The 21,118-nt window shown below is 34.9% G+C and overlaps 1 protein-coding gene across 1 annotated transcript in view; it reads right to left on the bottom strand.

Annotated features, from left to right (window-relative positions):
* The window catches only part of Reck (Reversion-inducing-cysteine-rich protein with kazal motifs), a 31,423-nt gene extending 14,178 nt beyond the window's left edge, over window positions 1-17,245 (bottom strand). Inside the window, exons 1-3 of the mRNA XM_077438775.1 lie at window positions 17,067-17,245; window positions 16,523-16,658; window positions 3,248-3,331 (exon numbers count right to left, since the gene is read on the bottom strand). Coding sequence (XP_077294901.1) covers window positions 3,248-3,331; window positions 16,523-16,658; window positions 17,067-17,245 — 399 coding nt within the window. The remainder of the gene's footprint in view (window positions 1-3,247; window positions 3,332-16,522; window positions 16,659-17,066) is intronic.
* Window positions 17,246-21,118: the final 3,873 nt, after the last annotated feature.

Genomic DNA, 21,118 nt, shown 5'->3' on the forward strand with positions numbered 1-21,118 from the left:
TATGTACGTATATTTTGCTAAGGGCATACAAATATTTGGATACACCATTACTGGGTCTACATCACGGCATCGAAAGTCGAAAGATCGAAAAATCAAATATCGGAAAGCAAAGATCGAAAATCGAAAGATCGAAAAGAATGTATGCATGGTAAACGGTACTAAATATATATAATATATATCAGTGGCTTGCGGTGAAATTATCTCTCTTTTTTTTGTCGTTTGCAGGATACGGCAGGAATAGTCTGTTCCTCTTGTATCCTGCTCGCGCAAATTAAGTGAGGCTGTACGACGGGGGGAGAGAAACTTTTACTGCACGCCACTGATATATGTACATATATACACTACCCGCTTTTCATATGTATTCATGGTAAACGAACATTTTCGATTTTTCGACTTTTCGATGCGGTGACGGTCACCGCATGATGGCATATTTTATCTCTCGATTCATAACTGGTAAAAGTAGGATATTTTCTTCCCCTCGAATAAATATATTATCTAATATTTACGACTATTAGAGCGAAAACACACTGAATCGAACGGCACTAGCACGTTTTTGGCATCCCGTTGTGAAATATCTACAACAAAACTCACCCCTGGAGTGTTTTTGGTGATATTTTATCCTTTATTGACACAGGTTTGACAGTGATCCATAACGGCGATTCATATATTTGAATAAATGTAAGAGAAACTCGTAAAACATGAAGACACGCCTATCATAGCGAGAGTCAACTAGGAGTGCCGTGCCACAATTTTGAGTCTGCTCTTACCATTAGCCAATAACATACCTATAGTTTCAGTGCACACGTTTTTATTTTTCTATACATTTGAAACCTGTCCAATATATGTAATTACTATGTATGTATGTATGTAAATTTGTATATAATTCGTCGGTATACTGGCAGAAAAGTGAGATGTTGGATGTTTTGAATTTGTTATTGAATTACAATTTTTTATTAAATTAGATTTTTATATGAATTAAAAAAAAAACCTTGTAATAAAAATGGATAGTTTCAAACATCTTGATTTTCGAAAAAACCAATTTTCTCAAAACAAGGATTTTATACTTAAAGCTTTCTACCAGAATACCGATGATATGTACAATGAATACCCTTTCGTGCAATGAAAACACTGTAAATAAATATATGTAATATAATTAACAATGGTATGTGCTTGTGACAAACTAGGGCATATATTACTAAAATTATAATTGCTAGTTTAAAAAAAAAATTGTACATAAACGATAGAAAAAGGGATTGGAATCAGACATCAAAATCTCAACTAAAGATAATTTAGTTCACTTTAAAAACTTGAAACATTAAGATTGTCGAAGGTGTAGAAAAAATGGCAAGCTCTAGGAAAACTATATGTAGACTAAGGTTAAATTAGTGCTACCGATAAAATGAAGATTTTTAAATTTAACTTAATTTACAGGTTAACCCATTTTAATTAATTAATAAGTAAATATTACATAAGAATAATACCATCAATATAATAAAAGCGAAGATGTCATTGAATCATATAAATTGACAAAATATAATGGAAATTAAATTATTACAAGGATTATACATATCTATATGCAACCGACAAGTTTCTCCTACATTTTTTCAAATATGGGATTCGCCGCACTATCAAGCAAGGATAAATACAAGGATAAAATATCACCTAAAACACTCCAGGGGGTGATTTTTGGGACTGTGTACCATGTACATATATGGGCAGGGGTGCTGCGTTTTTCTTGCATGTTTTACAGTATCTAAAAAAACACGTATCACTCAGTGTGTTTTCGCCCTTACTTACCTACACCTACGGGACGGGACGTCCCTGATAATATACATAAGTATGTATGTACATACATATGGCGACTGCACAAAAACTTTCCCGGTCTGAATGTAATAATAGCAGAAATTTAAGCAATCGTTATCACTGGTTCCAGTATTGTATCTTTTTTGTTTTGAAAGTTTTCTTTCCGCAGTCTCTAGTCGTTATGAGTTTCTTCATTTTCAGAAGTAGTCTGTGCTCATACTGTCGCCTCACTATATATGTAACTACATACAATACTGTAAGTATATTGGATAATCTGAACGAAGAAACTTCGCACAGCGAGATAATGAAAAACAGTTTAATACGAGTGTGTATATTGTATACGTACATATATACATACATATGTTCAAACTGTTGTAATATTATATGAAAGGCTATATAAAACAACATCGAATTGTCTCTACCGGAAAAACTGGAAATCACACCGCTAATTCCCAGTCGAACCGGGATGAAATGACTTCCTGTACCCACAACCGCTCCATAGAGACCTTTTTCTTTTATTTATTTTTTATTTGCCTTTTCACAATCCCGTCGTCTTTGAAGATCCAAAGCCGCCTTTATTTCTCACGTTACACACCTATTTATTTTAGACACTAAAATGAGCTCTTGGTTTTATTGAAAATAGGGGCAAAAGCAGATGGAAGTAAAAATAAACTATGCATTTTTACTTTGTAAATATATTAATGAAGATATCTAATACGCTCAAAGAAGAAAATTTTTGATCAATAAAATGAAATGAAGCAGGAAAATGTCATCGGTGAAGCTTTTCGCATGTTTGATGTATTCATTAACTCATACAGAAAATAAATAAGAAATCAAGCATTCTTGAACGATTGTCGATGACACTTAATCGTAATAATATTTTTTAATCAATTGAAATATTTTAAAAAAAATCAAGATTTTTTCGTGTAGTCTTTGAAATAAAAAAAAACACTTAACAATCAGCATCAAAAATTTGAACACATATGTCAAGTGTCATCGTGCATTTTCAGACAGATGCCGCAAGTGGCACCACTTGAATATACCGACAGACGTTACGCCAAAAATTGTCAACGATAAGTTCACCGAGTCATCATCATAAATGCTTCTTCCATAATGGAAAAACGGTGATTGGTGTTTTCAGATTTTTGAAGATCGATTGAAGAGAATTTTGAAATAAATGCAAATCTGTATACTTTCCGCGCGATGTACAAACTGCTCGAAAGTTTTGTGTGCTTCGTCGCGCTTGTTTGTCGAGCTTTCGAGGATCGTTCGAGTGGAGCTTTCGTCTTTGTGAAACTTGAGAGAAATGTTGAAATACATAGTACGCAATACAATACAATGAAATACGAACTCTGTGAAATAAATGCAAACCCGCGCCCATAAACAAAGTCTGAAAAAAAAGCGTATTGAATACATGGCAAGAAAAAAATCACATTTTACTTACCAATTCTGGGGAACAGAATTTGTGCACGTTCATGATCCTCTCGTCGCGCAATGATGTGTCTGCTGCTATTTCCACCAGAGACATCTGAAAACAAATTACACACTATTATGAGGATTGCTATTTAATGAAAATTATACACATATGTACATATTATATACGTAGTATATGTACATGTTACAGTGGAAGTGTATTTTCAGTTGTAATATATTCCAACTGGCGTTTTAGGTCATTCATATTTGAATACAATTCAACTAGTAAATTAAATATCTACAAGCGTAAATACACTTTCAACAATGTGCGCCAGTTGTAATATAAAAGTTGAGTTTTGACGCGATAATATTCGTTAAATATTACGAATACAAGTAATGAGTACCGTATTACGATAACTCTAAGAATGTGTTCAAAACAAAAATGTCACTTTCCAACTCAATTTAATAGTCGAGTGACGTTTTCAAGAAAACCTAACATCTCCATCCAACCTGGTATCAATTTATAAATGAACTGTATTTTCAATTGTAATATACATAGTTTGACCTGTTGGAATTTAATTCGCCATATGAATCAACTTACGTAGGTTAGGCGCAATATATTCCTAGTAGTCAAAATATATTACAATTGAAAATACACTTCAACTATAACGACAGTTGGTACTAGGTTAGAAGGAATATATTCCAACTAGTTAAAATATATTACAACTGGAGGAAAGATTATTATATTAAACACTATGGATTGAGTTCATAAACTATGGATCACTCTGTAATGAGATATCTCTATAGATCTAGCTGATATTCTTTCTAGTGAAATTTCATTTGATAACGATGAGTCGTATTCCTTTGAAAATGTTAACGACAAAGACTGCAAACGGCGTTATGATTGAAACTCGAAGTAATGAACAGAAAGCCACTTCTACAAAGGATCACTTAATTGGTTCCAATTTTACACATTTATAAAATAATATAATAGATTGCGCTGAAATTATTCAATGGAGGCGAATAATTTGCATTTCGTTTCAACCTTTCCGACATTATTATGGAATAAATTAAATTACATATTTTAATACGTGTAGGTATATACGTAATGTGCGAAAGATATTATGTTTCCTAGAAGCATAGATATTACCGTAAACTTCCCGAGAGTCTTATCCTCTTTAACTAGTTGTACTAATTGCGGTATAAGGACACGCTTTATAATAATTTCCACACGTTATGCTCTTGAACGTAAGCAAGTTTCATGCACATATTTACAATGCAACAGGATATACCGTAAATATGCAAGAAGAAATCATAAATGATCAACGCGCGTCTACAACTAACACAAGGATGTCACCATAAAGTATCTTTAAGATTTTTGGATGTACTCAGCTCTTTTTGTTTATTTAATAATCAATAAACGGACTGAAATAAATAATTGGACAAAGAGGAAAATTCCGTCCAATCCAAATGATGATCATATGTATAAACTTGGTAAATATATTTTTTTTATATACGTGTGTACAATATGTATATCATCATATGCAGTCATTTTCCATCCACTGCTGGATGAAAGCCTATACAACACGCTTCGATACGTCTCTGTTTTGCGCTACTCAAATTTATCTCACCCCACATTTTTTTCTCGTCTACCTGTCTTCCTAGCGGTCTTCCTATCACGCTATTAAATTCTATCGGGTACCATTTCAGCACTTCTTTTGTTCACCTTTCGTTTTATCATTCTAGCCACGTGACCCGTCCATTGCTATTTCAATATCTTCACTATCTCCATTATATCAACTACACTTGTGATGATAAGAACACATTGAATCGTACGTCATTGACATGCTCGTCGTTTCCAGCTGTAATCGAAGTATCGTCATGCCATTGTCAGTTAATTTCTTCAAATATAGGAATCACTGTCATATGCCAATACAAGGATAAAACATCGAAAGCACACAGGGGGTGAGTTTTATACCGGATCGCGACATTATAAATTAAACTTAAAAAATGTGTCTTTGTATAATTAATTGTTTATTAGTTCATTCCGGTAAATATGTAGAGTGCTTTTTATTTGTTTTAAAAACGTTTTAATGTAGGTATATCGTGGTTATGCAACAATGTTGCCAATTTTGTAAATGGTACACAGAAAACTGTCATCGAGTAACTAATGCTAATTTAATGATATTTCCATTACTTCCATCATTTTTTTTATCTCGGCCTATAGTGATCCACAAACAATATACAATACTTTTCATCGGTGCGTAAAATTTGTTATGATTAAATTCTTCAATGACTACTTGCACGTTGGACTCCCCTGAACTAATGAGCAAAACGTTAGTCAATTAGATAAACAAGCAATAAAATTAGCATGGGCCATTAGATAGGTGTCTAGAAGGTACACGCGATAAGACATAGTTGCATTCAACAACTTGTATACAACAAATGCACTCAGTTCCGTCTGTTTTTCGGCGTTTCGGCGGTTTAACAGATTTGTCTGTTTTGGAACATTTTTCGTACACTTGAGATTTTCATCTGGAAGAAAAGTGGCGCCCGTAGATTGAGACATGTGGAATTGAATGCGTACTGGCAATTCACATGCTGATGAGTATCGTTTGTCAAGTGGTATCGACGGATCGAAGGTTCCGGTTGTCGACCTCTGTATCCCGTGCAGTATTAGTATTCGCTAACGTTTTGGGACAGCTTCACTCGTTTTAGTAAATTCAAGTCACGCAATCTTCGGCGCTAATTTCTTCTCATTCCTCATTCTTCTTCTTCTTCTACTTGGGCTTAGTTTCTTTTTTTCGGAATGGGAGTTTTATTCCCGCGACAGTCGACAAAGTTGATGTTATCTGAAAAAGTTGACCGCTCCCTGGAAACACCCAAGAGAATACGTAACTTCGCTCAAAATGAAATAAATTTGATTGAAGAAGTTCAACTATTCGTTCTAATTGGATTATATATTTTCGCTTACGGACGCTGATTAAATAAACGTATATAGGATGAATTTTCAATAGGGCGAGTCAAAGTAAAGTATGTATGTATGTATATATGGAACATGTTGGTCATACTTTTTTAAATCCCAATTACACGCATATCGAGACGATGGAAAAATTCCATGAAAAACAACGAAATCAGACATGATTAATTGTCGCATTGTGAAACAGATGTCGCAGTCGACTTTTAATGCCACCCATGTTCGAATAGCGTTCGGGCTTCAAAAATAGAGGCAAAAAATTCTCACCACATGTAGGATTCCTGATCGTCATCTCGGGGGAAGGAGGCGATTCTAGAAATATTGTCGCTGTCGTAAATCTGGTAAACGAGGGAATGATTTGCATCATTAAGCGCGGAGCGTTCATCCGTTTCATTTGTTAAACAGTCTAAATACCCTCAGTCATTGGATTTGAAAATTAACGCGAAGGGATCAGAAGGTTGTTCCCATATTCAGAAGTTCCACGAATTTACGATTTATGAAGGTATATCCTTTCGAGAAAATTAATTTACAAATATAAAAACGATCGGAAGAGTGTAGATATCAAACACAAATTTTGTCAGATGAAAAAGCGGAAGCAATCTGATATGAGGCTTGTAAAAATGAATATTCACAAGTGGGATGAATATTACTTTTAACTTGCGTATATAATAGTGCTAATATTGAGTCTTTTTATTTTAAGGTGGGAGGGGGGAGACGATATCAAAAGTTTTCCCCGTCGGTATAACCGAGTAAGTAAAAGAAACGAGTGAAGGAAACTTGCCGCGCGAAATAAACGAAAATTTATTCTTTCAGCTGGGGACGTCTGAAAAAGTTTCACTCTGGTGGAAAAACTTAAATAGCCAGTCTAGAAATTTTCTTTTCGCTTCACATCATCTCTTTCATTAGTTTCTTACTCAATTTTTTTTTCAATGGATTCGATGATTTGCATAAATGAATCGTTCTTCGCCGATTCATTCGTCACAATTATTTCGCACCTATTTTTTATGTTTAAATAAGAAAAAAGGCCAGGAAGGCGCATTGGGGTTTACATGTTAGGCTTTCTTGGTATATATGTTTATGTAAAATAAAATGTACGTACGTTGAAAGATAAAACTGTATCGCGAAAACGAAATATTTCATGCTTCATGTGAAAGCTATTTTTTGATTATACATACTTATAGTAGGAACACACTCAAAAGTGCGGCATAGGACATGTACGTGTACTCTAACTATGAGAGGCGTATCTGCATATTATTATTAATTCGTACGATATTATTATTTAGACACGTTTCTTAACGGTGTTTCCTACATTTCTTCAAATGTGGGAAACACCGTTAAGGATTAGTTTTTTTGCATGTGCTTTACTGTGCATTTTATGTCTTTACCTTTATTACCTCGGAAATTATAAGGTTTTAGACCCTTCACCATTCCAGACTATTCTCATACTCATTTTTTCATTTAAATAAACTTAATACATATCTCATCATCATCATCTACCTATAAAACCACTAGCCATCCCCTGCCGGATGAAGGCCTCGCAACAAGCTTCCACTCGCCTCTGTTTTGCGCAACTCTCATCCATCTCAACCCACACATTTTCCTAATTTCGTCTACCCATCTTCCCCGCGGTCTTCCTTTTATCCTTTTTCATTCTCTCGGCTATACATACATATGTATATGTAAAAAAAACTGAGGATTTTTAACATATACATACCAGTGTTGTGCCGTAGAAATTTCCCTATTTTTTTATCGCACAGCCTCACACGTGTGTGCGGACAGGATACAAATGGACTCGGTGACGTCACCTAGTATCCTAATATCCTACTCGCGCACACTATACCAAACACACTAGAAGGCTATGCGATACAAACAGGTAGATTTCCACGGGATAACTACTGGTACATATGTAGATATACATAGATATATATACATACTTTGGATTTTGATTTAAATAAATATGTAGCCATCTTGAACGAAAATTATTCATTAATTTTATTTTAAGAATACCTTCAACGACTCTTTCGTCCAATTGCAAATTTTTTTCATCATTTGAATACACAAATATATGTATGTATGTAACGTACCAAGAAGTCAAAAAGCTACTATCTAACAAATTGAAAAAATTGTTATGGAGTTCAATAGATGAAAGTCCGGTTAATTGCAAAGATAGAAATTGAAAAAAAAAAAGAGAAGAAAAATAATGATGATGACTTTCATATTAATTATAGACAAAACTTAAAAAGTAACAGAAGCAATGAAATTTCAACTCGTTTTTCCAGTATACATAAAGCTCAGCTTTGAAGTCTGGTCTACAAATAACCAATCACTTTGTCGAGTTGTACTAAATTTAATATTCTCCTGGGTACCGTTTAAGTATCGCTCTTTTGACCTCCATGCTCCATCCAATATTCTAGCCGCATTTCCAACCGATTGCCAATCCAATCTTTTCACTTTTTCTATACAATATATATTTGTAATTTCTTATATCTAAATATGTATGTCAAAAATGCTAACACAACTAAAAATCTAGCTTCATGGTGGCTCTTTGAATTGAACTCCTCTGCACTAAGCGATGTCTGTCCGCTTATCAGAAATCAGAAGAAAAATGGGCGACACATTCCAGCAGCAAACATGGACGATGGCATTTCTTGGAATGATCGATGATAGTCCATGGAGCACGCGGTGCGTGTAAACAAAACGAACGGTCGCTACCACGACAAACAATGGAAAGGGAGAAATTCGACTCGGAAGAGACCAAACATGCCAGAAAGTTACAGTGACGAATGTCATAAAAGCAACAACACAAAGATGTGTATGAATTGATACAGATCATATGTGGGTACTCGAATGAAAGGGCACACATGCATATTTACCAAAACGAGCAGTCTGATTTCACACGAAATTGACAAGCAACATCAACGTTGCATGATGGGTACGATGAGACGCCCACGCAAGAAGTCATCCTGGGTGGCATCTCGGAAAACAATAAGCACGCGTGGGAGTGCATCGAGAATACAAAATGCATCCAAGGTTTCATTCAATAACCGAAAATATTCCACGAACATCTCCAGACTGTCGACGGCACGTATGCGACTTACAAAACTTCACACCAATATGAATTTCAAAGAAATCAACAATAAATGCATACGAGAGTAATTATTGTTATACAAATGTACACTGTACAAAGGTTAAAGTGACCGCAAGGTTCAAGGAAGTGGTGTTTTGTTTTTATATTATTATTTTTAAATAGTGGCGATAAAAAGCCATATCCGGGCAGATAAATCCAATAGAATGCATCGTTTCTATGTGTGAATGTCTGGTTGTCCGGTCTTGTAGCGTGTCCGGATGTCTGTCCACAAACGTGGCACATGTGTTTCGTTCTACGTGCATGTAGTATGTATGTAGTTCACATTACGAGCACGTGACGATTAACGATTCCTAGAACTGAGACACAACGCCTTTGAGAAAGTTGAGCTTGTTCGAATTAGTTGATTCTAATTTATATATGAAAATGTTTTTAAATGCGATCCCATTCGAGAAGCTGTGGTGTTGCATCTGAAGGAGTAAAAAACTAATAAAAACCTTGTAAAAAAAGTCGACTAGCGAATACGTGTCGGTAAAACACTTGAGCGAGATCGTTCGATTTGATTTGTTTCTATATGTACATATGTAGCAAATTGATGACGTGAATTCGTTTGAATATTCTAATATCGGACACAAATTCTAATTCTGCGAATTTGTCTAATTAAAAAATAAACGGGAAAATTGCGACAAAACCACCGAATGTAATTTCAATTTGATCCGTATTAACTATGGCAGAAAAACCTATGTAATTATAATTATAAAATGAATGTACTAGTATGTATAGACGTCAATGCTAACCACCGAGAAGTTCCAGGGTTCAAGCATTGGGTTGATCTCTATTAAAGAGAATTTATTCGGAGTATTTCTGCAGTGCTGCTGGTCAGACTTGGATATTTGTGGCTCCTAGTCAATCGTTTCCTATCAGAGTTTGCTAATTTATCTGATTTCATTGTTGAAACGGTTCCCCATCAAATTGGCAAAACCATCCTACCTACTATTTGCCACCACTATTGGAATATGATTTCATGATTTATGAACAAGCTTAATAACTTAGATGTCACTCAGGGATGAAAGCCGTAATGGCATCATGGAAAAATATTATATTTTTTAAAAGATGTGTATTGCAAGATTATTTCGCACACGTCACTAAAATCTCGATCACGGAACACTTAAAAATTCGTATTCGCGATAGCAATGTGTGAAATAATCTGTTTACCAAAATTATTATAATTATACACATATGTACATATATTCTAAAATAAAACTTTTACCGATGATTTCGAATTTAATTCATGCATCAATTCCTTTCCAAAACCACCCAGTGAAATACCAACGTGCACAACACTAGTCTGGTTTTAGTTCATAAAAAGGCACCTTGTGCGACCACAGTGATATTTTAATCATCGGAAATGGATAGAAAGACATTTGACAACTTGAGTGAAATTTTCAAAGCAAAAACTCGTCCCAAAATTGGCCTGTGTTTATTTTAAATATGTATTTTATATGAAAAAATTTCAACTGTGCTATTTTTTATTATTAAAAAAATGGGAAATTGATAACAATTATTATATTAGTTTTTTGGATTAAATATAATATTATTTTTATTGACCTAAAATGACAAAAATCATTGATCTGTAAAATAACTTTGTATGTACATATGTATATATGTACATACGTACTCATGGTAGAATGAAAAGATCAAAAGGCAAGCAAAAAATTAAAAATATAGAATAAATTAACAGATGTTACAACATACAAAAACCGATCGATCAACACGGTTTGAAAAACGACCTATAAAAGGCAAACAGAATTCACGCAAAATAAAACTCGCCACTCGCCGATTTTCGCAAACATTTCCAATACAAAACAAAGCGGTAAACAAATTAGCATGCCTACAAATCGACAAGCAAAAAAAAAAATATATATATATATATATTATTATAATACAATATTTGTACGCGCTTATTGAATACACATTAAATGAATTTATCTACGGCGAACGCAATCAACGGACGAAACACATAATGGATTGCCGCGGCCATTGTAAACAGGCGTTTAACATAATTCAACAATTAATTTTAATAAAAAGAACCCGAGCCCACGTCACACTTTGTCACAATATATGCAGATGAGGAAGCCGAACCGAATTTATCTATCCGTTACGATAATGGCGAGATCGGTGGCAATGACTTTCAAGATCGGGACACTCCGACAATGGAAGATGCCGAGATACAGCGGTGGATGTATACGCATGTTTAATTCATTAGATTTTTATTCGATCAAGTTGTTGTGTGTTTTGTTATTATGTGAGTCGTGCGATGACTTCGACCGGCCGACTTGCAATTAATCGTTATTAGTGTCACATTGAACTTTGCATATGAAATGAAGGCGTCAAAATACATTATTCAATGTTCGGCGCCAAGCGGCACATATACTGAACGATCAGATAAAAGACATATATGTGTACATATATGCTCCTGCAATAATTTCACCTCGTGGGAATTCATTTACGGTTTTGGCCCATCGGTATGTTCAAGTGTGCGAATAGTGATGGACGGGAGGAGTCAGTGGAATTTAAACGCCGCCATACACAATCAATCGAATATGGCATCATTATCCACGGCGTAGCTACCTGGTTAAGCCATTATTTACCAGTAGAGAGGTCAATGGTTCAAATCCCGGCCAGAATCGAATAATTATTCGATTTATATACACTGCTGGAAAGTCCTGGATGGTTATTATAATCCAGATCGACCGTGTCCTGCTAGAGTTCTGGAAAATTCGCTGTATATCGAATTTCGCTGTATATCGAATTTCGCTGTATATCGAATTCGCTGTATCTATCGTATTGTAAAATAATAGTTGTATTGTAAAGTTTAGAATTCTTAGTACTTGTATACAAAAAACAATCTGAACATAGATGTCACCTTGAGGCAACCTGTGATAAAAATGAAGTGTGTAAATAATTTAATAACCATCACTTACGGTCATTCACCATCCACTGCTGGATGAAGACTTCTCTAATACCGGGTTGACACGATGTGAGTAGTTTGGAACGAATAGTTTGGACATCCAAAACGTTTAAAAACGATTGGATCACCTGTTGCCACGATGCGAGTAACGTCCAAGCTACTCGAATCGTATCTACCCGGTATAGCTCGTTTCCATTCGTCTCTGCTTTGAGCAAATCAGTAAATCACTAAACACATTTTTATAATTTCATCCACCTTGATCCTTGTAGCATTTCTTGCACACTTACAATCTTTCGGGTATCGTTCGAACACTTTTTTTGTTCATTTTTCTAAATAGGTGACCCACCCATTGCCATTTCAATCTCTTCACTAGCTTCAGTATATCTATGTACATACATACTACTCTCGTCATACTTTTCACCCACGTATTCTATTTCGTATATGTCCTTGTTATGTCGAGCATACATCGTTCCATATTTTGAGTGCATTGGACGTTGTGCTACATTTTGGCGTTCAATGCCCAAGTTTCACATCTATACTATACTTATTATATATGTACATTGATTGAAGCCCTTTCCTTAAAACAAAATGGCTTTTTTCATCAGGTAAATGCACTCCATCATAATTTCATGCGGCTCTTTAATACCCACCCAGGAAATTTTGTAGAGAAATCTTACCTTGAAAAAAGTTATGTCCTACATTTCTATTATTATGTAGACTAGCACGTGACAATATACATATATTCGAATTATACGTTTGCATCATTCATTAACGTCATACATATGATTGCATGTGACGATGAATTGCTTGATTTTATTGAAATTCAGCGAATTCTCAAAGCGGATCTTCCTCGAATTGTCGAGTGGTCTCTCACGATGGCGTTTTCGATAAAGCACACACACACACACACTTGCCTTGTCGTTCGTTTTTGCATTGGCGCGATGCATTTAAATGCAACCGAGTCCATTGTCACCGTCTGCGGTATGACCGTGCCTTATAAGAGAGACGTTCCTCGTCTCATTTGCATGCGATCAGAGTGGCCAACGAGCGACCAATCCTGACGAAGGACGAGGATCTTCAATCGACTCATTATTCAGCGCGAGTAGCGGGACAAACCGTCAAACGGACAAACTGACTCGAAAATATGCTGAACGCTTCGCGGGACACTCGCCGGAATATCAAATTTGCTTCGAATAATCCTCTTTTTGCTCATTTAACTTATTTACTTAGTCGGCCTTCATATGAAAGTGCATCGAATTCCTGAGGTTTGTTTATTTATTTATTTAATTTTTTTTAAAACTATTCATGAACACAGTTAACCTTTTGCACTCGCTCATTTCGCGATTCTTAATACGATAAGACGTTCAATACAAATAGAAACTGTACTCGTACGAAACCCCCGTGGGCTATTCATCCATTCCCATACTTAGCCCACATAGTTTATAACTTGTTTCCGATAGTAAACTTCATAAAATAAATTAACTATCAACGAGTGAATTATTTTGCAAAAATTAGAAGAATATTCCGCCCGACTGACTATTGCATAGTAATAAAACTTTAAAATAAAAACTATTTCTTAATTCAGATTTGTACATCTACATAAAAATTGTAATAAAAAGTCCACCCAAAGTATAATAAGAACACACTGAATCGTGCAGCTTGGACGTGCTCGTGGCGTATTTTCATGTAATTGTTAATTCTTACGATCTTCAGTTTCTCCTACATTCCTTCAAATATGGGAATCACCGTTATCGATCACTTTCAAACCTGTGTCAATACAAGAATAAAATATCACCGAATACACTCCAGGGGGTGAGTTTTGCCAATGATGCGATGGCATACATTAGACGTGCTTGCGTTTTTTGCAAAACTATCTAAAAAAAAACACGTGTCGCGTACCACTCTGTGTGTCTGCACATTTATAGAATGGTTCAAACAACAAGACGAGTTCGAAAAATGTGTAAAACTTGACAAGTATTTACATATTATAAGTACATTATAGAATAAATTCAAAAATTACAATTTTACTTTAATGCCTCAACAGCACGTTCAATTTAAATCAATAAATTTCAACTAAAAAGAATGATCTGAATTTAAATATCTTTTAAATATTGATAAAACAATAGCAGTGGATACTAGAAATTATATAAAGTTGAGAACTTTTTACCTTTTCAATTGATTGAAATTAAGAAGTATGGAAAGCTGTATGCTCGAGATAACGAGGAGAGATAGAAAACGAAATACGCTGCCGAGAAGTATATGTACATATTACAAAGGTATGTAGTAGATATACTATGTAATTGAGAGAGCAGAGAGATCTAAATGGCAATGGGCGGGTCACGTAGATAGAAAAACGGATGATAGATGGATGAAAGTAGTGCTCGAATAGTACCCGACAGAATGTAAAAGGGTGCAAAGAAGGCCACATTCACAGGAGATGAGTGGATGAAATTAGAAAAATGTGTGGAATGAGATGGATGAGAGTTGCCCAAAATATGATAGAAACGAATAGTAAGTAACGTGTTAGAGAGACCTTCATCTAGGAATGGATGGCGAATGGCTTTAAATGATGATGAAGTTGATTTTATAATCATTCAGATTGGATAATTTTTTCTATTTCGGTCGGTATTTGAACTCGACCTCGGCCACTAAGTGTTGACTAATCATTGAACTATTGTATCACTAATTTTTATTTTTTTTAATTTATCGGGAATGCAATATAAACCAAGAAAAAAATTTAAAGCATCCATTATTCGAATTTCAGCAAATTATGTATGTACCTATGTATGTAGCTTTAAGCACTATGATACTATAAAAAGATAAGTGGTACTAAACAATGTAACCACACTATAAAATACTTAACTGCGAATACTTTAAAGACACAATCAATTGTTTTATTTCCTTAAATAGCATATGTATGTACGTAAGTACAGCGAATACGCCCACTGCTTAGGGACAAATTACGCATTCGATTATCTTCTACCATTGTTTCATCCCGAGTATCACAATTTCGATTTTATCTCTCACCAACAGTTGGACACTATTAACATTCTCCCATTATGACTACTGGCCGAGAGCGAACAAAGGAGGATCGGGGGCGTGATGAGGATAAAGCGCAAAACCGCCGAAGAATTACACCCACCAAAAGGAAAAAAATAAAAAAGACAAACAAAAATTAAGACAACCTATCAACATCGATCCTACAGACCTAGTACGCAATCTGCAAATCGGAAGACAAAGATAAAAAAATCTAAATAAACACTAAAGCACACACAAAAAAAAATCAATAAGACCCAGCAGCTCAACCGTGAGACGCTGTTGCAATAATGAAAATAAATTGTGTGGAATGTGCCAGAATAATAACGACGCGGACAAAATAAATACAATAAAAAGGAGGAACCTTTTATTGCTTTATCATTGGAACTGCCCACAGTTTTATTGCTATCTTGCACCACCCTTCCCGTCAGACGTGGAATAAAAGTCGAATGACAAAAACGAAAATGAATTTTTTATGTGTCATCCTCGGGATAAATCTCGACAGTTAACAGTTAAAACGTGACACGTCTACCTTCTTTTTTATTTTGTTATTGTAAATACATACGTGTATTTTTTATTGGTCGTATCCACTTTTGAAATCCACCCACGCGACAGTTACATGTAACGAGTTAACTCGGGCCTTGTATTGCAGTCAAAAGTCTCAATACAGCCTTATGTGATAATAAGCATATTCGTATTGTATAATTACATGCATATGTACAAATCATGAAGGTTAGTGAGTCAAAATTGAAATCAACCACACTTGTTGAACATTGTATCATCATCATCATATGGTATGTACATATGTACGTTACTATGCAGATAGTTGCTCATTAAGATTTGCCAATTTCGTTGACGTTTGACAATTGGTGCATCATGTGTAGGGTTGCCAAGTGTCATGGACAAAAAAGAGAACATTTAACAATAATTGTTTAGTTTTTACAATTTTCTTTATTATTTATTTATTTTTAAGTTCAGACCATTTTGGCATTACAAGAATTCCTAATGCGCCACAACGATCAAAAATTATAATTGTGTCGGTTATTATTAAAGTGAAATAGGTCATTTAAGGTACCAAAAATACCACTATTTTACAAGGTAATCTAAAATTCCACCAGTACAGGAAAGATTATATCTAGAAGGCTAAAAATTTATCTACACTGCTAATTTGACTGCAAAAGTTTCTTATTTCTTTATAAAATTCTAAAGATGAAATATTTTTGTAATTACATAGTACGCTTAAAATACCTCGGACAGTGGAAATTTTCAACTTATTTCTTTCTTTAGTCCACTGTCCGCTGATCATGGAAAATATTCTTTCTACGTTGGCATTTTTGCCAGGTATTGCAAAAGCCTCTCCACTCACGTCATATCTTGTGAGAGAAAATATAGTACGGACTGCGTGAAATTATTGTCAAAATTAAAAAAGATAACATTATAGGTATAAGATAAAAAAGATAGACAACTGTTGGCAACCCTATTCATGTGGAATGGTAAACATTGTGATAATAATTGCTCTTGTTGTATTAATCAAATGATTCGTTCAATACTACATAAAAAATACCGACTTGTTGGCGTAGTAGTTCGAATAGCATTTGAAGTACCTAAGTAATTCTAAACGGCTTTCGTTAAAGGGAATGTACATACGAACTTGAAGTAATAATAAATGAAACTTTCTGAAGAAGTCCATAAACAAGTGTCAATAGATGATATTTCACTGAAACAAAATTCCACAGAAGAGAGGAAGATGATTAGCGGAATTCCTGAAAAGTCCCTTTGACCGAGGAGAATTTTCCCCGACTATCATTAGCGGCCTAGCTGTCTCGTCTTGGCTTTGATGCCACGCCAAATACGTTGTGGTCGTGTGGAAGATGACGTGGAATGCTTTGATCGCAACATCAGACCAGCGATCGGCGGGAGCAGCAGCAGTAGCAGCATCTCGAGCCCTGCCATCAGACATGGAAAGTGTAGACGGTTGCGGCTTCCGTCCAAGAGGAAAAAAATGTCATAATGATAAGCCGCGCTTTCAGAAATAGAACTCGATGAAAGGATGGCGAGCCGACGCGTAATGGATCGCCTATATTTTCACGCGCGTCTGTGTGAAATGTGAACGCTTCAATGCGCTCGTTAACCCTTTCGCGTCCTTACAAATTACCAACGAAAATCACACATTACGTTTGAAAACCCCGACCAAACGACGATTCGCAAAGACGACTATAATTAAGGTTTATTTGATCTCTTTCATCACATTGAAATTGCGTCACTCAAAGATGATGGCATTTAATCAAAAGGATGATTTTTTTATTATACGTGTGAAAAACATTTATCTATGTTAAATTATCAAAGTAAAAACGAAGCGTGCAAATTTTGTTCAATTAACGTTGTATATAAAAATTAATAAAATCTATCATAATAATAGATTTTGGTCGGTTGATATAATTATAATATGAGTTGGAATTAGAACTCGAATGCCACAATAATGAGAAAATTTACCTGATTTTTCTTTAAAAAACGATGGTCCATTCAGAAATAATCTACTGTGTAAGTATATACATATGTATGTACGTACATACATTCGGACCAAGGAAACCTTAAATATTGGTTTTAAGAAATGTCCTATGGAATGATGTATGCTTGGCATAACAAGGAAATATAGAATAGAAAATGGAATACGTGGGTTAGAAGTATGACAAAGGTGGTTGATGTAATGGTGAGTGTAAAGAAATTTAAATGGCAATAGGCGGGTCATGTAGCTAGAAGAACAAATTAAGTGCTCGAATGGTACCCGAAAGATTGTAAAAGGAAAGCCACAGAGGATATGGGTGGATTAAATTTTTGGGTACCTTTTTTTTAGAATAGTTTCAACTTTTTTCTATTTTCCATGAAAATAAAAGCTCAATAGTAACCTATTGCAGTTGATTAGGATTATAGTTAATTCTGAGTTTAAACTGATTAACGAGAATTCAAAGTCTCCGTTTTGCTAGAAACTCCCATACAAAGCGCACCACCCTCACAACGGTAAATTATATGGAAGCGATCTTTAAAGAAAATCGTCACTTTTTTCATGTTCCCGTCATTATTTTGAATACAAAAGTTGTTGAGAACTTTCGTTAGAGACAAATTCACATTTTCGCTCCGGTATGATGAACCTAGTAAGTATTATATGTATTTACACCCAAGTCAGGCAAGGCCACCGAGAGGAATCCCGGGCACTTGTAAATATAATTCCATACTCTATGACAAACCAAAAAAAAATCTTATAGATTTATTTTTAATATGCGAAAAATCTATCAGAACTATTCGAAAAATACCTATGTGTATGTTAAATGCTATTTTTTGAAATAATCGAATAAGAAAATATGATATAACAGATACGATTTCACATGGACACAAAGAATGCGTTAATAAGCATTTAGCATTAAAGAAATATATGTATTTTTATATAGAATAATATAAAATATCAATATCGATCAGTCGAACGTCCCAACACGGGGCCCCTCAAGTAGTCCGGGCCCCATATCAGCGGCCCAGGTAACACTTATTAGAAACAAGTTGAGAAGAGGATATAATATTCAGACTGATCTATACTATAATGTAGGCTATTTTTTGTTTATATTGATAACCATTGACAACCATTACAACTGCAGGCATACAAAATTATTTTTATCTTAAAAATCCTACACTATTGAGCAATTTCAAATTAATAAAAGATTCCTATTTACCATAATCACGAAAAAATCAAATTAATGTTTTGATTACTCAAACACACACATATGTACATATGTATGAATACATACCATCCCACAGGAGTTACGACATAAAACATTGCTTAACGTGCGAAGATGAAGCGTTCATTATTCACATATGTAACATTATCTCGACGACATCTCTAAATTACCTCACGAGTGACGAATTTTTGCACACGCCCATAATGCGAACAAAAAAATTATATGTATATTGCTGCAACGAACACGGGCAATATTCTTATAAAAAAATTACACTGTCTCAAAAGTGACACTTGAAATATTATTGAGGATGTAAAAAAATAAAACAACGATCTCGTATATATGTTTTATAATAGCAATTTAAGACCGTTTTGGTCGTAGACAATCGGAAGGTTTGCCGCAGTGCAGTGTGACAGAAAAAGAAGCAGAAAGAAGCAGAAAGAAGCTGGTTTGGTACTCGAACGGGTGTTCCCTTGATTGATAGTGCTGTCAGTATTTATTGATACGTAACATCGCCTCAGGGCCCTGCTAACTTTTATGTGTGGACATTACTGGCCTTTTTGAGTATACAGATTCATCATCGATTTATATACAGAACCGAAAGAAACAAAAAAAAAAAAAGAAATAAATCCATTTCCAAACATTTATGTGAAGCGAACCAAAACATTCATATATGTAGTAGCGATAATAAATATCTATGCTTAATTTCTGCTGCTATAAAGTATAAAGTACGATCCACACGAAATATTCTAGCATACTGTGCACTCCACACACTAATTAGTACTACTATACTGAATGTAATTGAAGTAAAACCTATTTACAAAGGAGAGTATATCAAAAATACAGTATTTAAAAGGCAACCCACGCAATTTATTGTATCGCAAAGGTGCAAACACACAGTGTGGTACGCGGAACGAGTTTTTTTTAGATAGTTTTGCACATGCAAAAAAAATGTGGCATGCCTAGTCTGTACCGTTGAATTAACAATGACACGAAGACATGTCTATCACAGCTGGAGTCTACTAAGGCGCACCGTGTCGCACTTTGAGTGTGTTCTTACCATAATGGATGCACTACTTATCTTTCATTCACTAAATTAATCAGCGTTAGCATGGATTGTGGTATGTTTATTTTTCATTTTTTTATTTAATACATACATCATATGTGCCATGACAGGTATTACCCCAAGGCGACACATATGGTTAGATTATTTTTATACATGAGTTCTAACAATTTTTCAAACTTAGCAGTACATACATATGTGTATAGAATTTTTGGACAAATAACAAATTTGTTGATACTTGAAATTTGCGAGAAATACATTATGTTGTAAGATTCAATAAATTAGAGATTGTAATAACTAGAAGTTTCGAGAAACCGATTTATTGAATCTGTCATAGCAATTAAGCTAGAAAAATCATGAAATTCTAACAGAAGACGGTTGATCTGTGTTTTAATAACCACAAAATCTCGCAAGCAGCGTATTTGGCGGGGACTTGAACTCATGACCTCTCTACTGATATGCAATAGCTCCACCAGAGCACTACGCTGTGGCTGCACTATAGTTTATAAGCTATCAGTAATGGAGATACTGCTCATATAAATGAACCTTAACTACATATATTGAGTATGGTCGACCAAATGAGTCTATTGCAAAGTAATACGTATATAATTTATGGTCTTGTGGGTACCCGAGCTATCGTTTGTAAAGCATATCTCACGAGCACACGCTATAGTAGCAACCGAATATTATCATCATCGTAGGATCGAAGATCCAGAAATCCATACGGGGCGTCTCCACCGAAACTTGTTAAAAACTAAACACAATGGCTTGTTCAAAGTTGCCGAACACGATTGTGCATCGCCATTGTTTCAACAGCGGACACGCGATGCTCGTAAGAATAAGAGATTTCGACGTGGCGCGATGTTGTTTTTTATTTTCATCTTAAGTTTTAAAATTATAGTAAAAATAAGATTTATGACCGGAATAAAAAAATGTTACGATACGTCTATATGTATGAATAATGCATGCTGCATCGCTTTTTTACGGACCCGACCCCATACGGAACGGAGCCGGTGTCCTTACGCGGGTCCATCCTCATGTCGAC

Source organism: Arctopsyche grandis, chromosome 9, assembly GCF_051622035.1.
Source record: "Arctopsyche grandis isolate Sample6627 chromosome 9, ASM5162203v2, whole genome shotgun sequence".
Lineage (NCBI taxonomy): Eukaryota > Metazoa > Arthropoda > Insecta > Trichoptera > Hydropsychidae > Arctopsyche > Arctopsyche grandis.